Raw genomic sequence first — 17709 nt, forward strand, 5'->3', positions numbered from 1 at the left:
GTTGGCCTTCTAAATCAAGATTTTCTATAGGTTGAACTAGAGAATCTACTTGACTAAGAGGCTCTAGAAGATTGGCATCATCATCATCTTCATCAATGACTTTAGGAGGTTCAAATGACTCATCAAATCTAACATGGACGGACTCTTCAACAATTTGAGTTCTTTTGTTGTAAACCCTATAAGCTTTACTACAAGTTGAATAGCTTAAGAAGATACCTTCATCAGATTTTGAATCAAACTTGTGCAAAGTATTTTTCATGTTTAAAATAAAACATTTACACCCACAAACTTTGAAATAGCTAACTTTATGGGGTGTTCCACTCCATAATTCATAAGGTGTTTTGTTAATGTGAAGTCTAATAAGCACTCTATTTAAAATATAGCAAGCCGTGTAAACGGCTTTCGCCCAAAAGTTTCTTAGAACAATGTGCCCATTCAACATAGTTCTAGCCATTTCAATAAATGATCTATTTTTCCTTTCAACTACCCCATTTTTTTGGGGAGTTCTTGGAGCCGAGAAATTGTGTTTGATTCTATTTTCATTACAAAAGGTAACAAACTTAATGTTTTCAAACTCGGTTCCATGATCACTTCTAATTTCATTTATGAAAACTCCTTGTTCATTTTGAATTCCTTTGCACAAGTTAACAAACTTCTTAAAGGTTTCATCTTTACTACTTAAAAACAACACCAAGTAAACCTAGAGTAGTCATCAACAATCACATACACATACCTACTTCATCCTCTACTACAAGTCTTCATGGGACCAAATAGGTCCATGTGAAGAAGTTGTAGTGGACAAGATGTAGATATCACACTTATGGGTTTGAAAGTCTTTAGCATATTTTTCATGAATGCAAGCACTACAAACTTTATCTCTAACATACTTGAGCTTAGGTAGCTCTCACTAGATTCTTAGAAGATAATCTTGAAATCACATCCGTATGAGCATGACTAAGTCTCCTATGCCATAACCAAGGGTTATCTTCCATGGCGGAGAGACATTGGATGTTTTGATTCTCAAGGTCCTCTAAGGCCAATAAGTACATGTTACTATCTCTATATGCAAAAAAATTTATTGTATTACTTTTTGCATTCAAAATCTTACATCTATCTTTTTCAAAAAGAACTTTGTGACCACGATCACATAGTTGACTAATGTTAATCAAATTAAATGAAAGACCATCAACAAGCAAAACATGTTGTACTTTAATATCCTTAATCTTAATGGTACCTTCATCGATGATTTTACTTCTTGTTTCATCTCTAAAGGTGACATTTCCTTGATGACTCATGGTGACGAAGGCAAATTTGGTCACATCTCCCGTCATATGCCTTAAGCACCCACTATCCAAAAATCATTTGTCCTTTGAGGGCTTTCCTTTCAAGCACACCTACAAGAATCAAAACTCAAGTTGAAGCTTTAGGTACCCACCTTTTCTTGCGTCCTTCAAGGTTAGCAACATTATAAAGCTCATCTTTTCTAATCCAAACAAAATTAGAGGTTTTAGATTTCTTAACATTACATGCAAATCTTAAGTGCCCTACTCTACCACAATAGTAACAAGTAAGAACAAATGAACTAGAGCTAGAGCTAGCATGCATATGAGAAGAATACTTTACAAACTTATTCTTGAATGAGTCTTCTCCTTTGGAAAAGGGTTGGTATCCAAGACCAACTTTTTCTAAAGAGATAAGCTTGTTTTCAAGAATCTCATCCAACTAGTTCTTTCCGCATGAGAATTTTCTAAAAGATAGATCTAGTTCCTTGCATTTCAAATTAAGTTTTTCATTTTCCTCATTCAAACTCTTGTTTTCAAATATTAGCTTATTAATTTCTTCATTCGAGGCTTTGTTTTCCAAAATTAATTTTTCACTTGTGTTGGTTTGCAAATCAAGTTCCTTTTTCAAGAAACCAAAATCTCTAGTTTTATCTTGCAAAGATTTTTTCATGGTTTTGTTTTTGGCAAGTTGCAAATCCAAGTTTTCATGAAGTTTTTCACAAGCAATTAACAATTCATCATTTGAAAATCCATGCTCAATATCATCAAGTTCATTTACCTTGAAAATGGAGATGTCTTGTGTCACTTCGGCTAGTCCCATGAAGCAAAGGTCATCTTCATCTTTTCCATTTGACAAGTTCCCGAATGAAGCACTCCCTTCGTCCCAAGCCGCACATAGAGCCTTCTTGCCAACCCTTTTCTTCTTTTTGTTCTTGTCATCATTTTGACTGAGTGGACAATTTAGCCTAATATGCCCAATCTTCCTACAATTGTAGCAACGCATCTCTTCTTTGGTTGTAGGACGATTTCTACCTTGGCTTGTGCTTCCTCCTCTTTTGAACTTGAGTAATTTTTTGAATCTCCTTGTGAGGAGTGCAAGATCATCTTGTATGTCCTCTTCACTCTCCTCTTCACTTTCAACTCTTGCTTTGAAAGCTATTCCTTTCTCTTTCTTTTTAATATCTTCTTTATGTTTAGTTAATGTGTCTCTTCCTTTTTGAACCATTCAAAAGTGATTAATGATCCTATCAAGTCTTCTAATCCCATTTTAGACACATCTTTTGCATCTTCAATGGCGGTCACCTTAGGGTCCCATTCTCTAAGTAAAGACCTAAGAATTTTAGTAACTAATTCCTTGTTTGACATTTGTTTTCCTAGAGATTTTAAGTCATTTGTTATATTGGTAAATCTGGTGTGCATTTCGGCTATTGTTTCATTTGGGTCCATTATGAAGAGTTCATATTCTCTAAAGAGAAGGTTCATCTTGGACTCCTCGACTTGATTTGTCCCTTCATGGGCTACTTCAAGCATATCCCATATCTCCTTAGCGGATTCAAGAGTCGAAACTCAGTTAAACTCCTTGGGAGATAAGGCACAAATTAAGGCATTCATAGCCTTAGCATTAATGGTGGATTCTTTCTTCACATTATCATCCCACAGACTCATGTCACTAGTGGGTTCTTTATATCCATTATTAATGATTCTCCATACATCAAAATCTAAGGATTTTAAAAACACTTTCATCCTAGCTTTCCAATAAGGGTAATTAATTAGAGTCATTGAAGAAGGGAGGTCTAGTGGTAGATTACCTCTCACTATTTTCAGAGAAGGTTGCCATTTGGATCTTTCCCTTGTAGGTTTTCAAAGAGAAATCCTATGTAAGAGCCTAAGCTCTTATACCAAGTGAAATTCCACTTAGCCACCCAAGAGAGGGGTGAATTGGGTTTCTTATCAAATTTTAAGCATTTAAAAACTTTGGTTTGCACTAGTTTTAGTTTGTTTAGAAAATTAAAATTAAGATTCAAATGCAAGAGTAAAAAGCTTACCATAAGAGAAGAGAAGAGACAAGATGGTAGACACAAAGATTTTTATAGTGATTCGATCTTAACCCAAGACCTACTCCACTCTTCTCAAGTGGCTCTCCTTGAGGATTCCACTATCTTCTTCAAGGAACTTAAATACGGCATTCCTTCCGCCTTGTACAAACCGAGCTTCGCGCTCCAAGGGTCTTCTACGGCGCCCTTTGTTGCCAAATACAAATAAAACTTGAAGGTGTAGCTGGCTTGCCTCTAGATAGGCTGATTACATGTAAAGCACACTGACTCTCACAAGAAAAAGATGAACAAATGAAAAGCCTAAGGTCTCTCAAGAATAATCTAAGGTCAAAGTACAAGAGAGAGGGAGAGTGAAAATCTTGAGGAAAATGAGTATTAATGCCTTTGAATGCTCTTAGAATGTTAGGTTAACTCATTAAGTGAGTTCCGAAAGGCCCCAAGGTTCATTTATATAGAGGGAGTCAAGATATGGCCTTTTTAGACTCCCCAACGGTCTTCTCGGAGTTCACCCTCGGAGCTCCAAGTGGACCGTTGCAGATTTAATTTTTGAACCTAGAACCTTTCTCGGAGCTCCGAGAATTTTCTCTTAAGTTCCGAGAAGCCTATATAACCAGCAGGATTTCCTGTTTTCAGTATTGATTTTCTTTAGGCTTTTAGAACTCAATCTAAGCATGTTAAATGGAATGTCATGTGGGTCCAAATATGTGAGGACACCACCATAATCATTCTCTAGCCATTTAAGTTTGATTTTAGGTTGGTTTTAACTCCCTTTTGTGCGTTTGACCTAGACTATAAATGATAGACTATATACATTCTAAAATAGCTTGGTCTTCAATCTTGTTGGCACTTTGTAGAGGCTTTGACTTGTCTTCAATCAACTCCTTTGATGCTTGAGCCTAGCTTGAGCCTTTGAGTTGATTTCCATCCTTGTTGGGCTTGAATTCAACCTTGTTCTTGAATGACCTTGTCTTGCCTTTGTATTGATGATACCTTCTCCATGTCTTTGATTCCATCTTGAGCTTGAATGATTTGACCATTTGTTGTGCGATTTTGAAGGTGCTAATGCTATGAACACAATCACTTAGCCAATGGATATCATTAGTACATAAAATCTTTTTATAACAAATTGAGTTTGCTAATCATCAAAACATGTCAATAGAAGTACTTGTTGAACCCTTGGGCTAACACCTTGGGATGTTCTTTACATAGTGTTTGAAACCACTCGATATGATGTACTTGGGCTCATTGAACTCAAGACTTGATGTCTCTTAAAGCATTGAGTCGAGTTTTCATCATTGGTGGTCATATGTTATTGGCTTTAGACCTATCCCTATTGATGTCTTAAACACCATATCTCTTGCAAGACCTTTTGTTAAAGGATCAGCCAAGTTCTGGCTTGATCTTACAAAATCTATAGTTATTATTCAATCAGTAATTGTCTGATAACACTGTCTAAGTCCAATATGCCTGGACTTACCATTATACACATGATTATGTGCCCTTGATAGTGTAGCCTGGCTATCACAATGCACATAAATCGATGGCATAGGTTTAGGCCAAATAGGAATTTCTAATAGCAAATTCCTTAGCCACTCCTCTTCTTTACAAGAGGCCAACACAATAAACTCTGCTTCCATAGTGGAAGTAGTTATACAAGTCTGCTTCTTAGAAGCCCAAGAGACAGCTCCCCCACCAAGAGTGAATATCCATCCACTCGTTGATGAATGATCATCATGCTCAGTCAACTAACTGGCATCTGTGTATCCTTCTAACACCATAGGATACCCACTATAGTTCAACCCATAGTCTATAGTGCCTTTTAGATACTTCAGTATCCTATTTATAGCATTGCAGTATATATAACTAGGATTACTAGTAAACGTACTTAGTTTTCCTACTAAGAAAGCAATATATTGTCTTAAGATTGTTGGAAATAGTTCTGTGGAGATGGTGGGAAATAAAGAAGAGTAGAGAAGCTTCAAGGCGCGATGTCGCTTTCCTTAAGACAATATTCGCCCCCACGAGTAAGTGTGCAAGGGGTACTACGAATTTGCCTCTAAGATACAATGAAGCCCGTTGTCTACACCGATATGTTTGTTGACGCTTTGCACTAAGCAGAAACAAACCCAACAATTACCTTTAGAACAAACAAGTATTTGAGAACCCTAGTTATTGTTTCTGCAGAAAGCAGGTTTTAGAGCTTTTTGATTTTCTTCCGCCCTAATTGAAAATTGCGGGGTTGTAACTGTCTTTTGTGGCTTGTGTGTGTGTCTTTGTACTGTAAGGGGGACCTTCTCAGTCTTCTTTTAATGAATTCTGTTACCATTCAAAAAAAAAAAAAAACAGTAAACTAGAATTTTGTTTCTGGAAGAAAAAAGTAAACAGCAATTTGAAAGGCTTTTCAATAGAGCTTGTAGCTTTTGAATTTCTCAAATTTCAAGGCCCACAAGTGGATTTTGAATTCTATTTGCAATGGTATGTTTCTGCTCTTTTTATAAAGCTACTGGTGTCTTTTCTGTTCAAAACACACCCTTACGGGGCACCTCTTTAGAGCGGGTTTACCGCCCAGATCAATCCTGGAGTGACTGTTGGGTTGTGTAAAAACCCTTTCAACCCCATAACTGCTAGATAAACCATCCACAGTGCGGATCGCACCCTTTGGACTCTTGACCGTTAGGTAGATGGGACACAATCCAACGGTCCTCATCACACCCGATCATCACTAGCCGTTATCAGGCAATCTGACGAACCAGATTGCACCCGGTGCCACACTATCCGTTGGAGCAAATTGGGCCCGCTGGACCGACCGTTCGGCCCGAACTCAAGGCCCTACCAGACCGGACCATTCGGCCCATCCATAGATCGATCCAACCCAATCAAGATCCAACGGTTCGGATCAAATCTGGAAAAATCTAAGGCTCCAATTGCTCCGTGCAACGATGCGTCGTGGGAAGTGCAAAGTGCGCTAAAAAGCACCAATAAAGCGCCAATAGTGCCCTATAGCCCATTGCCCACGCCGTGCGCGCGTGCGCGTGTGCGAACGGTGCGTTGCACTGTCCCGCGGGTCCACCCAATGACTAAAGCCCATTGTGTATTAAAACAAAAGAGAGTAGTGGGAAAAGCTATTTAAACCCTTCTCCAACTTTTTCTCTAACCTATGTGAGACTATCTTTCAAAAGCTACTCTACTCTCCTTTCAAAAAGCACCCACTTTTACAAAACAAAAGCACTTTGTTTATAAAATACTTTTAAAACCTACTTTTAAAACTCACTTTGTTTTGAAAATTACACTAACAACCAATAGGGGCGCCCTTGTGTGTTAAATTGAGAAGCAACCATATCAAGTAGAACTGGTTTCTCATGTAACAGGCATCACATTATAGAGTATTATAGGGGGGATTTCTGAAAGCAATGACCGAAATAGGGCTACATGGATTTCGTTCCAAAATGAAATCTGAAACAAAATTCCCACACAAGAAAATTCCCTTTAGAAAAATCCCCATAAGGGCTATTATTCCATTGACATGTCTCATGGTCCTATCGCGACAACACAATGTTTTTTGTGGACCTTGTCTCGGGCTAAAGTACGCATTCCTAACACCCACTCACCGTGGAAATATCCTAACACCCAATTCACAGTGAAAATATATTAAATGATTCCATCATTCATATGATGTCCATAGGAGTAAAGTAGGAGATAATTAGACTAACTGAAATAAAATGGTATTGCAAGGCCACTTAAATTTTCATAGATTTTTTTTTTTGAATGGTACAATTTTCATAAATTCTTAACAAATGATCCTTTATGTTTAAACAAAAAAAAGGATGATACGCTCATTAAATGCAATGTTCTAGTAAACTTTTAATGAAAATAGCCAATACATACATCATGAGAACAAATTTTCCTACAAACAATGTACTCCTAATATATACATTCAAAATTTTAAGATAAAGAACAAACCCGGGTAGAATGATAAAGGGTGTTGAAGCTCAAATTCCAAAATCCAAAAGCGAAGCTTTGACGCAAGCTTATTTGAGCTATCATCCTCTTCAGCCATTGCATGTACCTGTCCTTGATAGCAAAACACTTGTATGTCAAACTCATTATACATAGGCACACACATTGGATAGCATGTCCCAAGTCCTTTCTACTCCAACCATGTGGCATGTGTTTGTGCATGCGGGCCCTACACCAATAGATGGACCCCAACATGGATTACTCGCATTCTAAACATTTCATCTTATGATACATGGATTCTTCTGAACCAGTGAAGCACCCATGTCAGATTCCAATGCTTTAGGATTCAATTCGACACTTCATTAACTCTATTTTTTTAATGGGAAAGAAATCTAATAATTAAAAGGAAAGGGAAGGAAACCCATCGATCGATGTGGTCAAAACAATACAGCAAAATGAAACAAAACTAAGGTAGATGATCAAAAAGCTACAAACGAGGCTTGTCAACTCCAGATCGAGTCAATCAGTCGGCGTCATCTAATAAGTCACTATTAGATGATCTTCTCAAGCGCTGAAAGAGATCCAAATTCCCATCGACTTGCTCCTGAATTTCTTCGATTATATTTGCAAACGTCCATGGGAATTTCATACAAATGCACACAAATGATGGAAATTTAAAAAGACACAATGGGAAATTCTAGAATAAGCGAAGATATAAACTTAGAAACCATGGCATAACAGTCGACGTCACTATTAGATGAACTTCTCAAGGGCTGAAAGAGATCCAAATTCCCATCGACTTGCTCCTGAATTTCTTCGATTATATTTGCAAACGTCCATGGGAAGTTCATACAAATGCACGCAAATGATGGAAACTTATAAAGACACTATGGGAAATTCTAGAATAAGCGAAGATATAAAGTTAGAAACCATGGTGTGAGCAACACAACCATCCATAATGGTTTAACAAATCAAACAACAAATGACATGTGTTGTCACATATGTCTTGAATAGTACAGTCCATTTTAAGTTAAAAAATGTATACAAGCACATATTCACATGCATCAAATAATACAAAATATAGGGAAAATGCCACTTCATTCATTAATTTCATAGAGAAAGTACAATATAATGAAGCAATACAATATAATGATGGAAATTTTAAGTATTTCCAACAAAGATAAAATAAAATAATTAATTTTTTAAATAAAAATTGACTCAGTTAATCAATGAATTAAGGCAAGAATAACTCACATATAAATACATAGAAGCTAAAATGCATATAAAAGAGGTTGTTTTTTGACAATAATAATTAAATTTCAAAATGATGCAAAATTTAACCTCACTTGGCTACACAGAAAATCTCCACACCATTCAAAAAAAAAATGATGCAAAATTTGACTTCGTCAATCGATAGATCGCTCAAGAAGAACTCACATATAATCAAATTAGAAGCTAACATGCATTTATGATTCATTTTCATTCGAAAATATACTTCTTCCTAATTTTCAAAACCAAAAATCTATAAAAATGAAAATATGTGCACTGATCCATGTGCAAATGTATCAAAACAACAATTAGTCGATGCATTGCACCAAAATGAAAATAACAAGCAAAAAATAATAATCACTTACCAAGCAAAAATGAGAAAACCCAAGCTTCTCTATGCATTTTTGGTCGAAATTTTGACATGTCGACTGAAGTTCTATAATTTATATACTAAAGTGGAAGCATTTCGGTTGACATCACCAAAATATTGCTCTGGTATGTAACATCGACCAAAGGATTTCGTTTCGGTGGGGTTGCAAATGAAAATATGTAATTAATTTCATGTTCGCAATCCTCTCTTTACATTACTCGAGCCAACACAGTTGTTAAATTACAAAAAAGGTATTAAGTTATTAACAACCATAAAAACTGTTTCATAAAGTGAGAGTGACATTATCAAAACAAGGGACTGCAGGCAACGAGAGAGAGGAATGATAGATGCAAGGGTGCCCTTGTATAAAGAGCACGAAAAGGGCTGTTGATTGGATCCGCGTCGTTTTTGGTAACCTTTTAAAATCGGTTGAGAATGTAAATTCTGTTGCACTTAATGACGTGGATCCAATCAAGGGCCCTTTCTTGGATCTTGATGAGGGCCATACCGTTCTTTCAGCGAAATGCCTTCTGCGATGGACGCTAATAAATCCCATATATATATGAGAAAACGGTTCCTACACATATGTGTAGATAAGTTATCTACACACTAGCTTAAAATACAGTGGGGGCCACATTATTTGGGTGATCCAAACCATTCATCTTTAAGGCCCTCACATAGATAGGGTGTCCACAAAAAATCAGATCCATAGGATCATCCTAACCATTCGAACTATGGAGGCAAAAAATGGACTAATTTGTGAAGGTTTAAAGACATCCATTTTACCTCCACAAATCGTAGGGTTGGGATGATCCTATGGATCTGATTTTTTGTAGACACCCTATCTATGTGAGGGCCTTTAAAATGGATGGCTTGGATCACCCAAACAATGTGGGCCCCCACTATATTTTAAGCTAGTGTGTAGAGAACTCTCTACACATATGTGTAGGAACCGTTCTCTCTCTCTCTCTCTCTCTCTCTCTCTCTCTCTCTCTATATATATATATATATATATATATATATATATATATATATATATATATATATGTATATATATATATATGTGTGTGTGTGTGTGTGTGTGTGTGTGTGGGTGTTATATTACATTACAATATATACGCAAATAAAGTGATAAACACAGGTGGGTACATGGATAGATAAGGACACAAGTACTCAACTCAACTCAACTAAGCCTTTGTCCCAAACTATAGAAAAGTTTCATGAAGAAGGCGAAAGGATATACCCGTCTCAAATTGACTAAGTCTAATCCTGACACTAGTTGTGTTCGTCTACATGGATCATTTTCTTCCATTCTCTCCTATCCAAGGTCATGTTCTCTGTTAGGTTCCTAGCCCTCAAGTCTTTCCTCACCATTTCTACGCAAGTTGTTTTCGGTCTGCCCCTACCTCTTTTTACTCCATCAACTTGGCACAAGTCACTTCTTCTCACTGGAGCATCCAAAGGCCTATGTTGGATATGCCCAAACCATCTTAAGCAGTGCTCTCTTATCTTCTCCTCAATTGGTGCCATCCCCACCTTTTTACGGATGTCTTCATTTTTAATTCGATCTAACCTTGTGTGGTCGCACATCCAACTAAGCATTTGCATCTCCGCTACACTCATCTTATGCACATACTGCTTCTTGATGGCCCAACATTCTGAGCCATACAACATGGTTGGCCTCACAGCTGTCTTATAAAACTTTCCCCTCAACTTGGTAGGTATTTTACTATCGCACAAAACTCCTGAAGCATGCTTCCACTTCAACCAACCTGCTCTTATTGATACAAACACAAGTACAAACAAGTACAAACAAATATTGATAAGGACACAATTACAAACAAATATTGATACAAACACACACTTGCACGTTTGTGTATTTTGCAGCTTATCTACCAAATGGGCAAAGTAGTAGAAATTATTACCTTTGAAGTTCTTGATTCTCTGTTCCAAAAACTAGGATGGTCTTCATTGATGAAAATGACTCTTGAGCAACCTGAATTCATAACAAAAGAACAAATCCCCATTATTCTAGTAACCATTCATATCACATCTATTTCCTATGCAAAAACACAACATGAATTGAAACCCAGTGTTACTTCATTGGCAGAAGCATTGAATTCTTGGTTTAACTTTGATGCTCTCCGCTGGTACCTATCCAACAAAACAGGGTTAGTATTAAAATTACAATAAAGTCTACCAACAGACTAAATAACGCAAGAAAATGATATGATAAATAATAGATGATAGACGAAGGCTTTATTTTCATTTTCAAAAAAAAAAGGCTTTAATAGTAGGTAGAGGCATCATACATTTGCCGGTGCACCATGCAGCCCCAATATAATTTTCTTACAGTTACAAAGATAAATAAGATGTTGCAGCTTGCACATCTTTCACAATGGGTGACTGAAAGGAGGAATTGGAACATAAATTTTGATTTGTATTTACAGATTAAAAGAAAGTTTTACACAAGTGGATAAGAGAATCACCTTGTCCCTATAAATCAGTAGAGCAGAAAATAGAATGGAGATATTTCACTTAAATAACACTAATGTCAAATAACAAATCTATATAAAAGACAAAGACAACAAGTTGGCAACTAATCCTGTCTTACCAAATCAAATTACAGATTTTCCTATCCTAAGGTTGATTTCGGTTAGCAACTTGAGCTTTTTCATGTTCTTTATTATTATTTTTATGGCTGCATAAGTTTAAAATTATTAATAAAGAGAAAGGTAAGGGTTTGTGTAGCAGTGAGGGCTACTCCATCAACAAGGACATAGGGGCTCGGTACAATTAAAGAAACTAAAGGATAGTAATGACGACCTATGTTGAATCAATAATACATCCAACTCATCATGCATCACAAAATCAATGGTGATCCAAGCTTGACATCTTGTCCTACTAGAGAAGCATAACTTTGTGGCCGAGTATCAACTTCAGAATTATATCAGGTTTAGAATACATTTTGAGGCATATGACTAACATTTCTATGGATTTTATAAGAATTCTCCATTTCGACCTGAAAACATAACTAACATGACTCAAAGTTTAGTGATAATATTAGCATGGTTTTAAATTTCCACCAAAACCGACACACAATGTTGTGAAAATCTTCCGATTTACAATTCAAATCAAATCTAATGGATTACAATTTAAATCCCGTGCTTGAATCTTAATTTATATGAATCTTGTGATTTTTTATTGAATCCTATAATTCAATCGCAAATCATACGATATACGATTCATGTGATTTATTCTAATTAAGTTTTGTATAAAAGAAAATAGGATTTTCTTTCGAAAGACTCCATTTCCCTTCTTCGTTAGAAGAAGCATTCGAAAACCCTGACATGAGAAGGACGAAGACAAAGGAGAAGAAGTCAAGCACTGTTTATGTGCTTGAGGGCATTACATACATAGACGAGCGAGATGATGATCATGAGAACAACATAAATGACTCACCGATTTTTTTATAATTGATAGTTTTCATTTGATTTTTGAGACTTTGAGACTTACTATGATATTGTGTCTTTTATTATTTTTAACATTATTATCCAATATTCATGGATTTGGATGGGAAGTAGATAACTAGTATGTGAAAATTTTGTTAGCAAACAATTCATATTATAATATTGAATAACTAGTCATGGTATTTTTCTATTTAAATCAATGGATTTGGAAGCAAAATAATAATTAGTTATTTTATTATCATCTAATTTGTTTATATTTATTTATAATTTTAGTATATATACATATATATGTCTGAATGAATCTTATGATTTACAATACAATTTATAAATTTGAATCAATCTTATGATTTACAATACGATTTACGATCCGATACAATTTGACCCCTGTTATGATTTACGATTCAATTCCAATTTTCAAAACATTACTGACACGAAATGACAGAAATGCATAACCGAAATGCATTGAAATCGTAACCGAAATGCAAAAACCAAAATCGCAAGTATAATAGTGGTACACTATATTAGTATCTCAACTCAACTCAACTACGCCTTTGTCCCAAACTAGTTGGGGTCAGCTAATGAATCCTTTAGAAAATTTTCATGAAGAAGGTGAAAGATCTACCCAGCTCAAATTGACCAAGTCTAATCCTGACATAATTTGAGTTCGTCTACAGGGATCATTTTCTTCTATTCTCTCCTATCCAAGGTCATGTTCTCTATTATGTTCCTAGCCATCTAGTCTTTCCTCACTGTATCAGTATGTATCCCATAATTATATTTATGTTAATTGCATGCAAAATGTGGTGCATGTATCATGTATAAACAATTATATGAAATAAATGTAAAATTTGGTATCTACTAAAATATTAAACATGCGTGACAGTGTATGTCACTAGAGTTCGATGTTTTTAAACCATATTGGATGGTTTTCTTGCTTGTGTGATGGTTTTTAAGTGTGTATTTGTGCTTATTCTAGTATTTCATGAAGATTTTATCTTTAAATTCTATCATTTGTATAGATTTCCATTTGTTTCTGTATTTTTACAAGATTTCCACCGAAATTTCCAACCGAAACCGAAACGTCTCCGTTTCTGTTGCGACCTAAACCGAAATTTAAAAACTTACATATTAGAAATGAATATTTGGACAAGTTAAAGTTCTGGCAGTCTTAGTTTCTACTTTAGGTGTCCAACTGGGTTTAAGAATGATACTATTAGTTATGTCTAAAGGCTATGATTAGTTGCTATCAGTGAGTTTAGAATAAAGAAATTTTTTGTAGTATTACTTGTCAATTTCATTTGGTTCTGAAAACTTCCATTCCGAAATGGAATCCAGAATAGTCCCCAACGAAACATTCCAGTCGAAATTTTGAAATTCTGACAAAACATAATGCTTTGGAAATTTCGATCGTTTCTTCCTTTGGTTGATGATCAATTCGCAGACAAAAGCATGTCTAGGTGGGTTTTTTTTTGTTAATTTTTTTTTCTTTTGGTGCATTATTAGAGTAAATTTTTGCTATGATTATTCTCCATCTCTTCTTTGAAGCCATGTTTGGCAACATGAATTTTTTTTTCTCCATGGTCTTTGGCAGTGCTGCCTCTACAAACCCATCCAAATCGCCCAACGAAGGCGAATAGAAGGAGAAACATGCCTTCTTCGAAGCAAAAAGAAAAGCTTTTTCTTACTATTACCCTTTCTAGCAGACTGTACGAACCCTGTGTTTCTGCTGTATTGGTTTCAATGAGAGTGAAAGAAAGTGGTGGCCTAACTGGAAAATGGCGTCCTTTTTTAGCAGGAATTTGAGATCATCTCTTCCATGGTTTTAGGGCTAAAAAACATAAACAAGAGAAGAGGGTTACCGGATTACCTTTTTGGAACGGGTTTTAACCCTTATAATCCTGACCGTATGTTCAATTGGACGGCCGTGAGAGGGCAACGAACCATTTTATTGTGCAGAGCAATGCACATGAAACGGCCTCTTTCCCATAAAGGGAAAAACGAGCGCACCTCCGTAGGTAACCATTCACCCCAAAACATGAGAATGAGAGGGAATAGATGAAGAGGAGAGAAAGAGAAGAAGAAGATTGAGTGCACGGCTCGTCTTCGGATTCGTGGAGCGTCTTTCGGCTTTCTGCCACTCACAAGTAAGTATCCATGGCCCTATAGTTTTCTTGTATATGTTATGTTTTGAATTCCTTCAGTGATTTTATGTATGCCATGTACCATGCACATAGGGCTTCTAAATTAATTTCTCGTGTATGTCCAACACTATCCGTTTAGGGCTTACAAACTGATTTTTGTGTGTTTTCTGACCCTATTTCAGTGTTGTGCGCATATGATAAGATTAAATGGTGTTTATTTATAGTTTTTCCCATCCAAAGAGTGTATGTCCATAAAGTTGATTTAATGATTTCTATGTGTTTTTTCCAATATTATCAGTAGCATGTCCACAAAGTTGATTTAAGGATTTCTGTGTTTTTCCAATATTATCAGTATCAAGTCCATAAAGTGGATTTAAGGATTTCTATGTACCCTTCCAATATTATAAGTATCATATCCATAAAATTTATTTAATGATTCCTATGTATTTTTCCAATCTTATCAGTAGCATATCCATAGAGTTGATTTAATGATTTCTATGCATTTTCCAAATCTCATCAGTAGTATAAGAAATAGTATTGGTATAATAATTTTTATGTATTTTCGAATCTTATCACTATTATATGCATATAGGTTGATTAAATGATTTTGTGTATCCTTCTTCTTAATCCCAACAGTGCTAAGCATATAGGTTTATACACCAAAGATTTTGTGTATTCGTATCTCATCATTGTTATGCGCATAGACCCTTTTTATACGATTTTCACAAATGAAACTTATATAAGAGCTGTCAATTTTTCCTAAAAGTTATTATAAGAGACTTTAACAGTTAGAAATCTATATGAGAAGTCATAAGAAAATATGATATTTTTCCCTATCGCTACTAATAAGGGATTTGCAAACAGTTGAGTACATACAAGAAATCGAATTTTCTCCCTATTATAGTTCCTAGTAGACGAATTTAACAGTTAGATATATGAGCAATTGATATTTTTCCTAAAGTTTGTAGTGCACGATTCTATCAGTTACTAATCGATCCTATAAAATGATTTTTTTTTGGAATGATTTATATCTCATCAGTACATTACGTATGGGACCCCTCTAAATGATTTCTTCTATGTATGTTTCACATTTCAACAGTTCTACGCTCATAAGAGCTTCTTAAACGGTTTTTTTGTGTGTTCATCAGTCCACAAAAACTAAATGATTTCTTGTTGTATATTCAGCAGTTCCACATAGATTAAATGATACTCATATATTCATTAGTTTGCATAGATCAAATAATTTTGTATTTTGATCACTTGCTTGTGAGTCCCGTGCACCTAAAAGAATCAAATGATCTTCGTATTTCCTATTCACTTTTCGTCAGTTCTATGCACTTAAAAAGGATCCAATGATTTTGTGTACCTAGTCATTCTTCTCGCCAGTCCTCTATACTTAATAGAATACAATGATTCTTTGTATACTTATTTATCATTTTCATCAACTATATGTATCAAAATGAACCAAATAATTTTCATATTCGTTGTCCTCGTTAGTTTTAAAGTTGGGTGCGTGAAACATAGTATTCGCGTGTATTTTATGCCCAAGAATAGGGCAGCAATAGTGTTTCATATGTATATATTTTTCTGCCCAAAAACAGGGCAGCAGTGATATTTTACGTGTATGTAATTCATGCCGCAAAAACTGGGCAGCAGTTTGGTCTTCTAGTGCGTGCTTTTGGTGCCCCAAACAGGACAGAAACTTGGTGAGAAATGTGTGTATTCCTTTGCCCAAAAACAGGGCAGCAATAGTGCTTTATATGTGTATATTTTTGTGCCCCAAAATAGGGCAGCAACTTAATGTTGTGTGTGTATATTTTTGTGCCCCAAAATAGGGCAGCAACTTAGTGTTTTGTGTGTGCGTCTTTGTGCCCAAACAGGGCAGCGACATGGTGTATGGGTGTGTGCGTGTTTTGGAGAACTTTAACATAAACAAAATTGACATTGTTTGCACTCAACTACATGACTCCAGGAATGTTGCACTCCACACCCTAACAGGAGCCGTTTCATTCTTTCATGCTCGTAAGATATAAGGCAGGTGCCAGCTAGATTGGTCTCGTAATACATTCAATATAGGTTTGGTATATGTAATTTTGATTCATTTAAATAGATGATAGTTAATTCCTATCAATGAAAGAAATACATCTTATCTTGTTCCATTCCTTATTATTTTGATTTAGCTTGTTAGTCTCTCAATGGAATAAGAATTTGTATTACACGTGTACAAAAACAAAGAGAAAGAAAAGAGAACTTGTTATTGTATTTTATACCAAAGACTTGCATGGGCATGAGTAGATGGGGCTGTTGGGTGGTCGATGAGCCGTCCGTGGACTTTTAAGTCAAAAGCCAACACAAGCAGCATGTACAGCCTTTTGTTGGAAACCTATCCAAAGGGACATGATCCCAAAGGCGGTATGGCAAAACCGTAATATAAGACCATAACGCCACTGCCTTTGGACGGGGCTAGTGGGTAGTCGTGCGGTAGGGTAACAGGCAGAAAGAAAAAGAAAATGACTGGAGAAGCCGGATTACCTGGGGTTAGCCGTCTCATAACACTCGCAAGTCACACACCTAGCATGTACTATTTATTGTTGTCTTTTGATTCTGGTTATGTTTTACAGTTATTCTCACTATTATCTCTTGTCATATTTTATGCTGCCATATTCTTTTAGCACTGATAGTTATGGAACCATTCTTACAATGCCTCTCTCTAATATTGTTTGTAATTACTTGGTTCTGTCGTTGAGGGATCCTGCTTCTAACATAGTTCACTCTGCAGTACTTGCAGTTATGGATGGCGCAGCCTTTGCTAATGAGGAGGCTTAGAGTAAAAAGAGGTGTGCACGGATAAGGGAGCTGAATCTTGTGTCGATGACGAGCCTCCTCATCTTTCATTTACATTTTGTGCTTGTGAACTTATTATTGTAGAGACTTCTATGCTTTGTGGATGGACCCTAATGATTGGAATAATATTTGTGGACATAGATGATTAGTAGTTATAGTTTGGTTTTAAATTATGCCTTACGTAAAAAAAAATTGATGGTTTTCAACAGTTTCCTTTTCTCTTAGCGACTTGGTTGTTCCGGGTCATTACAGGGTGTCTTCATAAAGTGTTTTTATATCAATTTTCTTAAGTTTATGCAGAGAAACCTTGATTTTTCTTTG

General features: G+C 35.8%; 1 protein-coding gene across 2 annotated transcripts in view; it reads right to left on the reverse strand.

The window, feature by feature from the left end:
* The window catches only part of LOC143889972 (ABC transporter B family member 26, chloroplastic-like), a 97101-nt gene that overhangs the window by 38416 nt on the left and 40976 nt on the right, over nucleotides 1-17709 (reverse strand). For both annotated transcript variants that reach the window (XM_077394408.1, XM_077394407.1), the window contains exons 7-9: nucleotides 11033-11087; nucleotides 10859-10929; nucleotides 7298-7403 (exon numbers count right to left, since the gene is read on the reverse strand). In XM_077394408.1, the coding sequence (XP_077250523.1) occupies nucleotides 7298-7403; nucleotides 10859-10929; nucleotides 11033-11087 (232 nt within the window). The remainder of the gene's footprint in view (nucleotides 1-7297; nucleotides 7404-10858; nucleotides 10930-11032; nucleotides 11088-17709) is intronic.

Source organism: Tasmannia lanceolata, unplaced genomic scaffold (genome assembly GCF_043159265.1).
Source record: "Tasmannia lanceolata isolate RefF3 unplaced genomic scaffold, GAP_Taslan_0.1 ptg000013l, whole genome shotgun sequence".
NCBI lineage: Eukaryota > Viridiplantae > Streptophyta > Magnoliopsida > Canellales > Winteraceae > Tasmannia > Tasmannia lanceolata.